This window comes from Aythya marila (genome assembly GCF_965140915.1).
Source record: "Aythya marila genome assembly, chromosome: 11".
NCBI classification, from domain to species: Eukaryota; Metazoa; Chordata; class Aves; order Anseriformes; family Anatidae; genus Aythya; species Aythya marila.
The window spans coordinates 20,491,525-20,505,016 of NC_139052.1; the positions used below are offsets into that span (position 1 = coordinate 20,491,525).

Sequence of the window (13,492 nt, forward strand, 5' to 3'; positions counted from 1 at the left end):
CCAAGCTGAGATGCGTCAGGAAACCTGCAGTTTGTGTTTTGCTTTAATTTACCATGGTGATTTTTAGCCTTACAGGTGGAAATATAAAGCATATTTAACTCGCTGGGGCTCCTCGAGACACGGGGAGTGCTTTTATCTCCTGCTTGAGGACCGTGTCCGCTGCTGCTGAAACTTTGCCCCTGTGCCTCGAGCACCTTGCAAGCAGGCACCAGCTGGCTCTTGGCAATGCTGCTGGTGGCTGGCTTGGTTAAAATGAACCAACACCTGAATCAGCATTTGTGTGCTACACAAAAAGTCTTCTGTTAACCCGTGCCACGTGCTTGGAAGCCAGCTTTGATGCCGTGCTCTGCCTTTCTGTGTTTGCACATGTATAATTGATAACGTGCATACAGATAAAATGAGAGCCCGTGGTCCTTGAACGGATTCGACCTGGGGAAGGGGGTGGGAGGTGGGGAGAGGGCTGAAAGCTTTTAGGGGCTGATGCTGCTCGCTGTGTAACAAAACAGTCTGGGTTGCTATACTGGAAACCACCACGAGTTGCTGTGCTGTTGATTAAGACAGTATTTCCTTGCACTGTTTTTCTCAGGACCTGTTTCTGACATGGAATAATCTCAGTGTTGTGTTCTTGTGAAATACCTGTGTAAAACCACTCCTGGAACAAGCACGCATGCTGAATGTCAATAGGTAACAGTAAGGTCGAGGAAGCTGCTCCTCCCACAGCTCTGCTTTTTAATAAGAAAAAGAACAAGTTACACCAAACAATCTTGTGGACAGGCTGCTTCTTCCTCCCTTCCCGTAGCTTTGGTCTGATCCTTTCCTGCCTGGGCTGCGTTGCAGGGTATTTTCAGAGGTTCTGCTTTGTTCGTGCCATTCCTGGGATGATTTCAGTATGTGAAGACCTGAAGAGAGAGTGTGCCGTTACCAGGAGCAGTGATAAAGCTTTTCAGGGGGTTGGAAAGCATGTTATGGGGAGGGGAAGAGCCTGAGTCCCTGTGCTAGGCAGGAGGCTGCGTGGCGTTAAAGATTTCGTGCACGCCTCGGGGTGCGGCACAGCCCGGCCCTGCTCCCCCAGCCTGGGACCTTCCCACTCCTTTGTCTGGAAATCGCTTTTATTGAGCATTAAAAGCTGAAAAAGTGCCCTTGCTGTCTTTGTGGAAGTTATTTAAAGCTCTTTATAAAGCTCTGTGTGAGACGCACAGGAAAAAGGAGCCGTGTGCTGTCTCCTCCGGCAGCGATGGCTGGGTGGGTGCCTCACTTTTAATTTTTTTCCCCAAAAGGAGAGCCCCAGGTTTTGGGGTCGGCAGGGTCTGTGTCTCAGCCCCAGTGCTGCAGGGACACCACATGGGGCCAGGCCTTCCCCACACCCAGCCCAAATTCTTGCAGAGGGAGGGAGGTGCAGGACCAGGCCCTGCCTCGGGCTGTGCCAGTTTGCAGAGCTAAGGAGGTTACTGAAGAGAAAGAGGTGACGTGTTTCTTTCCGACGGGCTTAGCAGGGCTCATTTCATTTTGTTATGCCTTCCCCAGGTGTCACGGGGTGGGGAAACACCTGGTGACCCAAGGTAACTGCATAGAGCAGCTTGTCTGCCATCCTGCGCTGCCTGAGGCGCGGTGACAGACCCCAGTGGTGTAAATGGGTGCACAAATTTTACCAAAATGCCTCATTTTGGGCCTGCACAGGGACTTTGTTCTCGCAGTGGGCAGGCGGTGCCCAGTGAGGCCCAGGGGCATCGGCTGCTGGGCAGGGGACAACGGGGGTGTAAATGTGTGGATGTGTAAGGGGGGGTGCACACGTACAGGCAGAGTCACAGGCACGTACAGACACACCTCTGTGTATACACATGTAGATGCACACATTACAGACCTATTTTTATATACACACACCCTTTAGATGTATATATATGTATAGATACATATACATACATATATATACATATACATACATATATATACATATATACACATATATGCATACACATAAAAATACGTATATTTAGCTGCGTGTGCACACATACATTCAAATACACCCCCAAACACACACACAGGTGTATGTACATACACACAGGCATATATATATATGCATATGTAGAGCTCTACAAACACATACTATATATACACACAGAGAAGTATATACATTATGTATGTACATATTTGTATAGACACATATAATATGTTAGTATACATACATGTATGTACACGCATATATTGTATTATAATATATAATAGTACATGTTTACATATACACATGTATCTATATCTATCTATATCTATCTGTATCTATCTATATGAATATCTATAGCTGTATCTCCTGTAGCTATAGCTATCTATAGCTACATGTACTGCTATATCTAGATCTCTCTATTTTCCACAGCTTTCAGCTCCGGGCAGTCTTATTCACGGGGGAGGCTGTGTTCCGTATTGTAGATGATGTGGGTGTCTGTATCCATGCGTGTCTATCCCACAGCTTTATTTATATATATACATATATATGTATATAAAATACACTCAGATTTCAGATACACACTCTCTCTCCCCCCCTTCACCCCTCAGTGATGCACATTCTCTCCTGTGATCAGGAGATCCCGAGGGGTGTCTGTGTATTTCTGTACGTGTGTGTGCCCCCCATGTGTACGTACACCCCCTCCCTCCCCAGAGCCCCCCCACATGCTCGCCCTTGCTGCTGGGTGGCCGTGTGTGGGGCAGCGAGGCCGTGGGCAGGGCATGGGCTGGGCCCTGCTTTTTCCAGCCCTGGGAGGAAATCCCTGCTGCTGCCACGCTTATTTTGTGGCATTGCAGAGCCACCCTGGTGTAAGACATCTTGAAAACAACCCAGAAATAGCTGTTCTGAGCTGGACATGCAGGCCATGTGGATGAAGCTTAACGTTATAGTTCAGTGTTGACAAAGTCAAGGGAAATAGCTAAGCACATTTGCACACCCTGTGCACAAGCATACAGCTTGCACATCAGCCACACACCCTGGAATAAAACCCCCAATTCAGCGCCCATCCTGTCACAGAGCACCCATGGGTGCCATGAGCTTGGGTTTCTCTCATGGGAGCTTTCCTTGCCCATTGCCTGCTGAAAGATACGGCCCTGCCATTGCTGATCTTGAGCTATTTTGTTGTTGTTGTTGTTGTTTTCAGACTGCATTGTAATTAACGTGGCTGCTATTTTCACGGCACCAAGGTCTGGGATGCTTCTGGGCAAAGCCTTGAAAAGCAGTGAGACTTTTTCCCCAGGAATCAAGCTCTAGACTGATTTCAGTAGGAAAATTGGGGGGATCCTAAGAAAGGAGAAAAATTAAGCTGCAAAACTCAAGCACTTTGATGACGGCAGCGGGTGCCAGCACCACACCAGATTTTGGCTCTCCGGGGCAGCCCTGCACCCCAGCCGGTCCCAGGGACAGCCAGCAGCTGTGACATTTAGGATTTCCACCCCAGGTGAGGATGCCAGCAATGAAAACCTTATCCCACCCCATTTTATAGCATCAGTGGGGCTGATTCTGCAGCACGCTGGCCCCAAACCCGCATCCCCTGGCCACATGTCCCACCTGACAGCATCCCTTTAAAAGAAGGCTGCAAACACCTTGCAGCCCATAATAAATCAGTGGCAAACCTCAGCCCCGTGGTCCTCATCCCAGGGGTAGGAGCAATGCCCTGAGTGCGTTGGGGTAGCACAGAATGGGAGCAGAGGCTCTTTGTTTTTTTTTTAAATACCGTATTTTTAATCCTTAAAAAATACTAGGACAGTATTTAACACACTTCATTACACATCAGGTGGACATATGCTTTCTTCTCCTTCATAAAATTAATATTAGCATAAATAATTCTGTTATGCAAAAAGAAAGATTTTTGTCGAACAGCACTGACCATCTGGCTTGGCGTGACACCAAATATATACACTTATAGTACACGTGCGGACCCTTGCTGGACGCAAGCTCTTCGAAACTGCTCAGTTTGTAGAAAACACTTTGAACATTTCTTTTTTTTTTTGATTTTTTAAAACAGATTTTTAAAAAGATTTCTTGATTTTTTTTTTTCTCCTTTGCTTAAACAGGCAAATATTTCTAGAATAAGTATGTACAGCTGGACGCTGGAGATATGCGTTAAGGTGCTTTAATTTGCTATTATTCGTATTCAGTGCATCAAGAAGGCAAATTAAAACCTCCAGCTGATTGCTCCATGTAGCTGAGCAGTCCGAGAGCTGCAGCTTCGCTGTGCCCTGTGGGAGCCCCCCAGACCCCGCAGCCCCTCGGGACGGATTCATTATTTCCACCCAAGTTTGCTCTTTTTCAACCCAGCCGAGAGATTCCCCTTCCTTGGGGCAGGGGAGCCCTGGGGTTTGACACAGCCCCACTATGAAAATTAAAAAAAAAAAAAATCATGAAAAAATGGAAATTGCTAAAGATTATTCCTCTGGGGATGCTGCACCAGGTTCACCCCAGGTTATGGGGTGCGCGCTTGCCCCGTCCCTTCTGCACCACTGCCAGCCCTGCTAGGGCAGGGCTGTCCTAAAAGCAGTTTGAACCCATGGCATAGGGCCACCAAACAGGGGCTGGGTTTGTCTGCTTCTTGCTTTTTTTTTTTTGGCATGCTTTTTTTTTTTTTTTTGGTGTCATTGGTCTTTTTTTTTTTTTTTTTCTTTTTTGGTGTTTGTCTGTTTTGGACCTGTTTAGGCGATTTCACACAAAGGGGTGCGTTCTCGTCTCGTCTCTCAGCCCCCCAAGTCCCTCGGCATCGAGACGAGCATCTCCCGGTGAGCAGCGAGTGCCGAGGAAGGCGGCGAGAGGGGGCCGAGCCCCCCGGCCCCGCCGGGAGCATCACTCCAGCACCTTGGCGCTCTGCTCCTCCTCCGCCTCTCTCCTGCGGCTGCCGCTTTTAAAAAATCCGAGCTGTAGGGATCAGAGAGAAGAGAAAACCCCGCTGTTACTTCAGCTGGCTGTGTGGGGGTGCCTTGCTTTTCAAGGGGTGTTGTCAGGCAGTTCAGACCCCAGATATAAATACAGGGGAGGTGGAAAGAGGCTGGAGAAGGTTTTGATGCCCAATGGAGCATTCCTGGAGCTGGGACTGGAGGGTTCAAAGCTGTTTTCTTGCCAGGACCCCCGTGAGAGGAGGACGAGGTGGTGCTGGGGGGCTGTGGGTGTGGAGCTGGGGGCAAGGGGTCCCTCCAGCGTGGGACACCACAGATGGGGGCTCTGCCGAGCTGCAGCCACCCAAAATACATGGCCCAAGGGGCTGCTCACCTTCCAGAGCGCGAGCACGAGCAGCGCCAGGAGCAGGAGCCCCCCTAACGTGCTCCCCAGGATGATCCAGATGGGGATCTGCGACTCCTCCGGCTTGGAGATTTCAAATGTTACCTGCAAAGAGCACAGAAGCGTGATGGTGGGGATGCTGAGGGTGCTCTAAATTTTGGGGAGCTGCTGGTGCCCAGCTCCAGCCCTTCTGCCATCCTCGGGGCTTTGCCCTGCGGGGTCAGGGCTCGGTGCTGCAGCCTCCCCAGAGCTGCTGGGGCTTCATGGCACCGTCCTGCCCCACGTTTTTTTTGGGTTTCCCAGCCTGGGAGCTGGTCCTGGCTCACCTGGCGGCTGGGGTCCTCCTCGCGGAAGACGAAGGGGCTCCCGAAGCGTCGCTGGAGGGCGGCGTTCGTGGTGAGCTTCAGTGACTTGAACTTCAGCTGCACAAAGAGAGGCTGGAGCTGAGCACCAGGCGTGGCACAGGGCCCAGCAACCCCGGCTGGGTGCCCCCTGCTGCCCCCATGGCTTTGCCCCAGTTGATCGTGCAGGTCAGTGAGTGAGGGTGGTTAATTGCAGCAAGAAGGATTGCTTGGGATTAAATTCCCTGTGTTGGAATAAATCAGATTTGAAAGAAATCACCCCACGCATACCCAGACTTCCTGGGAGGGAGAACAATTGCAGGAGAAAATAAAAACAAAGATGTTTGCACCAAGTGAGGGCTCCTCGGGCGTATTTCTCAAAAGCCACGCGTCTGCTCTGGGAGGACTTACTGCTTTCAGTGACTTCATCCACAGATTGCCACGCAAGTGCAAGTTCATCTCCTCGTTGGGGGCTAGTTTCACATTGCAGTCGATGGAAACGACGTCGGAGTTGCTGTGGTTCTGCAAGGGGGGAAGGTGGTGAGGGTTGGAGCAGCACCCCTGCGGGCTCCGTGCCGTCCCCGCGTCCCCGCTGTGCCACTGAGAAGGGGACAACCCGTGGGGCACCCCTTCCATGGGGTTTCTCTGTGGTTTGGGGAGGCAGGGCTCAGCACGGGGCTGGGATCAGCCCATGGGGACACGTACCAGGAGCGGGGTGCGGGACAGGTCCTCCTCGGTGGGCGTGCTGCGGTAGTCGGTGGTGTTCCCCCAAACGTTGCAGGTTGTGTTCTCCTGGGGAGGAGCAGGCAGGGATGGGGACAAGGACACGCTGGTGCCACCTCCCCGTGTCCCACACCCATCCTGGTGGGATGGGGGGACTCGGACCTCCCGGGGGGCTTTGCTGATGTTTGGGGATCTCATCGCTGCACCGCGGCCCCGCAGGGGGGACATTGGGGTGACCACGGTGTGGGGCAACACACGGGGCTCTCCCAACTGCTCTCATCAGGCTGCGGTGCTGCTGTCACTGGAGCACACAAAATACCCCAAAGGAGCCTGAGCTGCCCTCGATGCCCGTCCCTCACACAGCTCTCCTCCTCGGGGTCTGCTCCGAGCTCTGTCGCTGCTTCTGCAGCCGCTCAAGCCCCCGGTGCGCCCCAGGCACAGCCGGCTCCTTCAAGACCCTCACGAATTCATTCCATACCGGAGGGAGGTCCAGCAGGGAGAGCTACTTGGACCAAACCCGTTGGCTGCTGCCATTTTCCACGTCTCCAGCCAAGTGAACGCAGAGTGGAGAAGCTCAGGGCATGAGCCAAGACTTTAATAGGGGCGTCCGCACCGCTGCGAGCACGGGAGGGGAGCTTACAGAGAATGGGGCACCCCCATCCCCACCTCCACACCCGCTGCCGAGGGACCCACCTGGATTTTTGGGGGCCGAAACCCCCCCTTCCTACCTGGTCCACCACGAATTCGGTCAGGAGCAGGAGGCGGTTGCCCGCCCTGGTGGCCACGGGGACGGTGAGCTTGATGGTCACCCCCTCCACGGGGAAGAAGCCCAGGTTCTGCAGCTGCGAGGACAAAGGACGGGGATGGGGGACAGGGGACGGGCAGGGTGACCACGTCCCAGGCCGGGACATCGCCCTGCTTTACCTTGAAGGTGCAGTGGAAGGGGGGGCCGATGCTGTCGTATCTCTCCAGGGAGCTGTTGGATTTGATTTCGTAGTAGTCCAGGCTGGACGCCCTGTCGTGACCGAGGAGGAGAAGTCGTGATGGGGGCTCAGAGCAAGCAGAGCATGAAGAAGCCCCTTTGCACCACCCCCAGCACCTCCAGCACCTTGATAAGCAGCTGAAAACCACCAAAACAACCCAGAGCCAGTGCCCCAAGGAGAGGACCTTGGGTCTGACTGGCTGCTTCTGGGCTGGAAACCATCGCCTGCCTCTGCCTCACATAAAAAGGACAGAGGATTTTCATGCTCTTCTGCAGAATTTTCCCCTTCTTTGTAGATTTTTTTTTATTATAACGGAGACATCCAAGGCCCTGCTCAGTGCTTTGAATCTCACATAAATCAGAGGAGGCAAATCACATTTATATCTGGAGGCTGGAGAGCAGGGAGAGGAGCCAGGAGCACCCGATGGGCGAGCTGCCCCGGCACAGGGCCCCAGGGCTCCTTGAAATGATTCCCCCTTTTCCTCTCCAGGATGCCCAAACTTGAGGCTTTTGTGCTATTACCTTTCCTCCAAGTTCTCCCTTCTCCCATAAAGGTGATTTTGGCATTTATTAAATTGAGAATCCCTCCCCCCATGGAAAATTTATGGAGTGAAGTGCCTTTATTTTCTGTGCCCCGCTGCCTCGCGCATAAAAAAAGAGTGGCTGAAGGTCTCCAAAACCTGCTAAGAATTACAGCGAGCAGTGCCAGGGAATGTGCTGCTTGGGCCCGTATTTTTCCTTGTAATCGGGTTAATAAATTATCGTCTGTGCCTGAGCTCCCTTCTTGCTCTGGACAGCGGACAGACACTGCTCTAGTTGATGCCGATGCCCAAACCCCTTCCATGCGCACCCTTCCTGCATCCTTTTGGTGAGGTGATTTTAAGTGGCGTGGCTACCGGCCCAGACACAGCTTTACAGCCCCGGCACGGGCTGCTAACACATGCTATGAACATTAATACCTACAAAAAGTCGATTTTCCCCCTTAAAAAGAAATCGCACTCACACCTTATTTAATAACACCCCTGTGTCTAAGTGCCGTGAAGCGCGCACGGCACCTCCCTGCTTCTGGCTGTCAGTTTTTCTTTTTTTGCCCCCAATTTTGTGCTTTCTTCACCCCCCCCAAGCCCTGTCCACCCGCTCACCTGGTGAAGAGCAGGTCGGCTTCGTACTTGAGGTGGAAATTGAGGTGGGCGACATTGTCCTCCTTGGTGCTCTCCTTCTCTTCGCTGTCACTGAAACACCAGCGGAGCACAGGGTGAGCACCTCCCGGGGGGGTATTTTTTTTTTTGGGGGGTGCAGGAAGCACATGGAGAAGGGCTCAACTTCTGCTTTATGGCAAAAGGCTCAAAGAGAAGCAATCTTACTCCCTTTTATGAGCCCAAGGCCATAAAAGCCAAGCTTTTGGAGGAAGGTTTCACACGCAGCAGCAGCAGCAAAGCGGTCCCGAGCGCACCAGCCCCGGCAGAGAAAACCCTTGGCTGCTCTCTGCCACGGTGATTGATGGAAACGAGAAACAAACCCTAACGAGGTTTCACTTGGCTGTCAGAAAAATTTACCTGCGTGGGGCGAGTGAGCGAGGAGGGTTTGGCGAGGCTGCTAGGAGTGGTTTTTCCTGGGAATATTTGCAGCTGAGTGAGTGGCTGCGGGGAGCAGCGGTGGCCAGAGACCCTTTGTGCTCAGCGCAGGACCTGGCAGCCACTGCCCGGGCCTCCCACACAGGGGAAAATGAGGATTATAATCTCTAGGTAAATAAAAATAGCCTAAAATAAAAACGCAGGGCTCTGCAATAACCTATAGAAATTGGGTTTCCATGCGGTTACTCCCCGAGGAGGGTTTCTGGATGCCTCCAGCACCACCTACAGCTATGGAAGCAGCAAGCCCAGCACCAAGCAAAGCACCTCAGGGTCTGGCCCCCCTCAGAAAAACAGCTCCAGATGCAAATGGAGAGGGGGAGAAGGCAGCAGCAGCTTGGCTGCAGTGGGAAATGTGGCAGGATCAGGGCAGGTGATGTCCCACTGACATTGCAGACCCGTGCGAAGGCAGCAGAGGGAAGAAGCAAGCGTGAACCTGTTGGCAGTCAGGTAGATCTCCATGCTCTGCAGGAAAATTGCCTTGCTGAATTCAAAATCCAGGCGAAAAGCTACCTGCGGGGGTTGGAAACAGAGGGGAGAAAATATTAAGGGGGAAAAAAACCCCAAGTGCCAGCCCGGGGGAGTGCTGCTGGGCTTTGGGCAGAGCCTTGCCTTCCCCGTGGGAAGCGAGGCCGTGCCGGGGATTTGCAGGATTTGCTCTCTGCCTACGCCGTGCTGCATTTTTTGCTCTGAGGCTGGAGAACAAAAAAAAAAAAAAAGCATCCCCTTAAAAGAGGGAAATCTCCGGGGGACCGGCAGCGAGGGGCCGGCACCGCACATCTGCAGCACGGGGTCCGCTGGCGGGGGACGGGGGCCAACAACAATAAAATGTGATAAATGTCACATCTGCGCGAGCCGTGGCAATGACCTCAAACTGTCTGGGACGGCACAGCTGATTATAATATTAGCGCTCCTGCTGCTGGCCGGCCAAATTTCCATTTCCAGCTTGTCTTTGTCTTGGCAGGACCTGGCCTACCTGATGCCACGCAGATGCATTCCCAGCCCCCGTAGGTCATGGGGAGTCGGGCTGCTCCCTCCTCGCACATGGCCACAGGCATCCAAGAGGGCTTTATTTTTTTTTTTATTTTATTTTTTTGGGAGCTTTAAAGCCCAGAGAGGTGCCTGGAGCTCCTCTGTCATTTTTGAGCTCCTGACAGGCGAAGGCTCTGGCCGGACGTGGTGGTTGGAAAGATTTCATCACGAGGGGCTCGGTCGGATGCCTGCAGGCACGTGGGGAGGGCAGGTGGCATCTCACGGGGAGCGTGGGGGCTTCGTGTTTGTTAATCCGAGTCAGGAAAAGGCACGGTGGAAAGGCAGAGTGGAAAATTTGGGTCCTGCTCGTGAAAATGAAGTGGCAACCCCCTCACCCTGCACACCCGGGGCTCCCAAAGCGAAGCTGTTTTCGGGGGAACTGCCTTACCTTGGCTTTCGCTCGGAAGAAGGGGTAGCTCACGTTGCAGACTCGCTTGTTGGGGTGCTTCTCGTCGCTCATGCAGTCGATGTTGATGTCCGTGTCATCCTGAAACGGGATGCGGGGCGTTCACGACATGGGGTTTGGCCACGGGCACCAGCCCCACAGCCACACACTTCACGAAGCCAGCCAACGTGCCTCGGGAGAGGGGCAGTAACTTTCAAGGAACACAAACAAGCAAGCAAAAGCCTCCCTGCAGGCTGGCAGGGCCATTCCTGGAGAGCAGCACCTCTAACCCGCACCTTCCAGCTTCCCCAGTGAAATCCTCTGCCAAAATTCAGCTACGGAGATGAACGAATAAATCTGATTATTCTTGGCACCGTGGTCAGGAAGACGATTTGTCTGTGATCACGGCTCACAGGGAAGCATGAGATAACTGCAGATGTTATTCTGCAGGGCCACTGGCTAAGGGGTAATAATTAATTAGCTCGTCTCAATAATTGGGTGCCTGCTGCTGGAACGCCCTCCAGCTCGCCAGCGGGGCTGGGGAGCTTTTGCCCATTGCTCCCGACCGTCTCCATCTCCTTGGCGAGCTGCTTGATGGCAGCACGAGGCTTCTGCAACCAGATGAAAATGTTTTCGGTAACCACTGCTGCGTTGCTCTCCCTGTTACCTAGCACCGTGGGCTTTTCTTCCTCTGTTAATTGGGAGGAACCCATCACCAAACGCACTCCTCTTGCTCTGCGGGCGGCGTGCCCCACAATTTTCTGTTGGCACAGGGCTTAGGAAAACAAACCGTGGGCCACGCCACCCGCTGGAGGGTATGAAGTCACTGGGGGGGGGACCAGAGGGGGCTCAGCACCATCAGCAGCTTTCCCAGACCTCGCTGAGAGAGGGTTTTGCATAGGGCTGGGTGGACGAGGGGCAGGAGCGGTGCCCAGGCAGGGTGCCTGTGGCACGGAGCAGCACTGGCCATGTGGCTACTGGCCCCTGTGTGCAGGAGGTGGACCTCAGCGGCAGCAATGCAGCCCTGACGGGAACTTGGCCACGTGCAGCGAGTATTTTTAAACCGTTGGAGAAGGAAAATAAAGAGGGGAAAATCGGTTCATCTGCATCCGACCTTAGTTCAGGCTCGGAAGATGAAAACGTTTCTGTGTTTCCAAAATAAAGAGGCCACGGACGCTCAGGAGCCAAGCCCGTACGCATGCCAAATTTACGAGGGGCAGAGAAATTTTGGGCTCTGGTTTTGGGCTCCCCAGCCGGGCAGGGGCTCCCCATGCAACCCCGGTGCGGCACCTTGGGGATGAGGCTGGCGAACTGGAGGTTCCTGGAGAAGGAGATGTTGAGCACGGTGCTGTAGGCGTTCTCGCCGCGGTTCTCCAGCGTCGCCTCCACGGCCACCCTCCTCCTGGTGCTCTCGATGACGAAGACGGAGGCGTCGAAGGAGAGGCTGAAGGAGGAGCAGGCGGGCGCAGCCCGGCGCAGAGCCCTCCTGCAGTACTCCCTGCGGGAGGAGGTGGCCATGAATCCCACGGGACTCGGGCACAGACCCTGCCCCTCGGACCCTGCCCCTGCCCAGGGTGGGTTTAGGAATCACGGCTTCCTCGTGTGGACCAGAGAGGAACGCTATTTTCCTTCTGATTTTTTGAATAATGGTGTCCGGCTGTCTGGGACCCAGTTATCCACCCTTAATGCAGCCGAGGAGTAAAAATAAAATAGATCTGATGCCACCGACAAAGGGTGAGGACGGCGTTTAGCTCCGGCCAGGCTGAGGTCGCCGTCCAGGGAAGTTCACCAACAGACTGCAGAGGCAGAACACGGAGTGATTTTGCAGACTTGGTGAGTGCTTGGGCCTTCATTTTCTTTATAAAAAAATACGGGGAAAGGAAATTATAAAAGGTTTCACATCAGGGCTGCCTCCTCCCTTTAAGAGCAGAGCAGCCAGGGCACCGTTCTGAGGGAACGTATCTATTCCAACAAGTAACCCCAAAAGTGATTTTCTCAGCAGAAATCACCATCGTACCAGCTCTGAGCAGGGGTTCGGGCTCCTGTGCTCCTGAGGGATGACTTTTAAAAGCTCCTTAAGGGATCAGACACAGCGTGTAATTACTTCTGCTGCGTGAGTCAAGCCTGCGACTGCCAGGCGGGTAACGCCAGCCTCGCATTTCGTCCCCTGTTATTTACTGATTTCTCTTTGGGGCCCATCACCACGGCACCAGATATCAGGAGCTTTGTGGGCTCCCTGACCAGACACCAGTTTGTTCCACCAGCAGCAGGAGCAGAATTGTCCCCAGGGACCGGGTCCCAGCTGCTGGTGGTCACTGGGGCTGCAGAGCCCCAGATTTAGGGAGCCCAGGGGGGGAGGATGCTCGGTGAAACCCACTCACATGGCACTGGGCACATCGCTTCGGGCATCGAGGACCAGGTCAGGGACGCAGTGCTCATCCTCGTTGCATCCATTCCAGAACGGGACCTGGTGGGGACGACAAGACAGCGGGGTGATGCTCTGTGCCCCTGGCTGTGAGCCGCAGGCTGCAGGGGGTCCCGGACATCTTGTGATCACAGGAGGGACGGGGGGTCACAGCCCCAAGACAAAGCAGCAGATGGTTCCCCCAGAGATAAGCCCACTGACCAAGCTTAGCCCCAGATTGGCTTTTCAGCTCCAGCTCCGGACACCGGTGTCCTCTACAGTCCCGGAGCCCCTCCAGCTTCTAGCACCCCGTGTGGGACACTAATCACTCCTGATATGCACCCAGCCTTCAACAGTTAAGCTCCTCTTAAGAAATCCCACAGCAAAACCACCCAGCAGGGAAACAAGAAACGGAGATGCTCAGCCTCTGGAAGAGCTTTGCAGGATTGCCCTTGCTGGGTGGATTTTGCTCAGCTCCAGCTGACAGCAAGGATTCCTTGCAAAGCCCCTGGTAAGGCCCCCAGGGGAGGGATTTGCACGTACCGAGACCTTGAGCGAGGTGGGCCAGCCGTCGTCCAGCATGGGGCCGCTCTCGGGGTGCTCCAGCTCGTAGTCGACGGAGAACGTCACCGGCTTCACGTAGTCAGCCGTGTCCTGGGACAGGCAGAGAGCACGGCTGAAAGGGGCAGGACCTCTCCCAGCTCTCCCCGTGCCTTGCCCCTCACGCACGAGGTGCGCCGGGCCGC

General features: G+C 53.9%; 1 protein-coding gene across 1 annotated transcript in view; it reads right to left on the reverse strand.

Moving 5' to 3' along the window:
* Positions 1-4,661: 4,661 nt before the first annotated feature.
* Positions 4,662-13,492, reverse strand: part of ITGA11 (integrin subunit alpha 11) — a 38,187-nt gene continuing 29,356 nt past the window's right edge. Inside the window, exons 18-30 of the mRNA XM_082769566.1 lie at positions 13,290-13,400; positions 12,724-12,809; positions 11,633-11,840; positions 10,346-10,444; positions 9,362-9,438; positions 8,437-8,526; positions 7,237-7,327; positions 7,041-7,154; positions 6,295-6,381; positions 6,001-6,111; positions 5,575-5,670; positions 5,240-5,353; positions 4,662-4,888 (exon numbers count right to left, since the gene is read on the reverse strand). Of these exons, the coding sequence (XP_082625692.1) occupies positions 4,817-4,888; positions 5,240-5,353; positions 5,575-5,670; positions 6,001-6,111; positions 6,295-6,381; positions 7,041-7,154; positions 7,237-7,327; positions 8,437-8,526; positions 9,362-9,438; positions 10,346-10,444; positions 11,633-11,840; positions 12,724-12,809; positions 13,290-13,400 (1,356 nt within the window). The 3' untranslated portion in view covers positions 4,662-4,816. The remainder of the gene's footprint in view (positions 4,889-5,239; positions 5,354-5,574; positions 5,671-6,000; positions 6,112-6,294; positions 6,382-7,040; positions 7,155-7,236; positions 7,328-8,436; positions 8,527-9,361; positions 9,439-10,345; positions 10,445-11,632; positions 11,841-12,723; positions 12,810-13,289; positions 13,401-13,492) is intronic.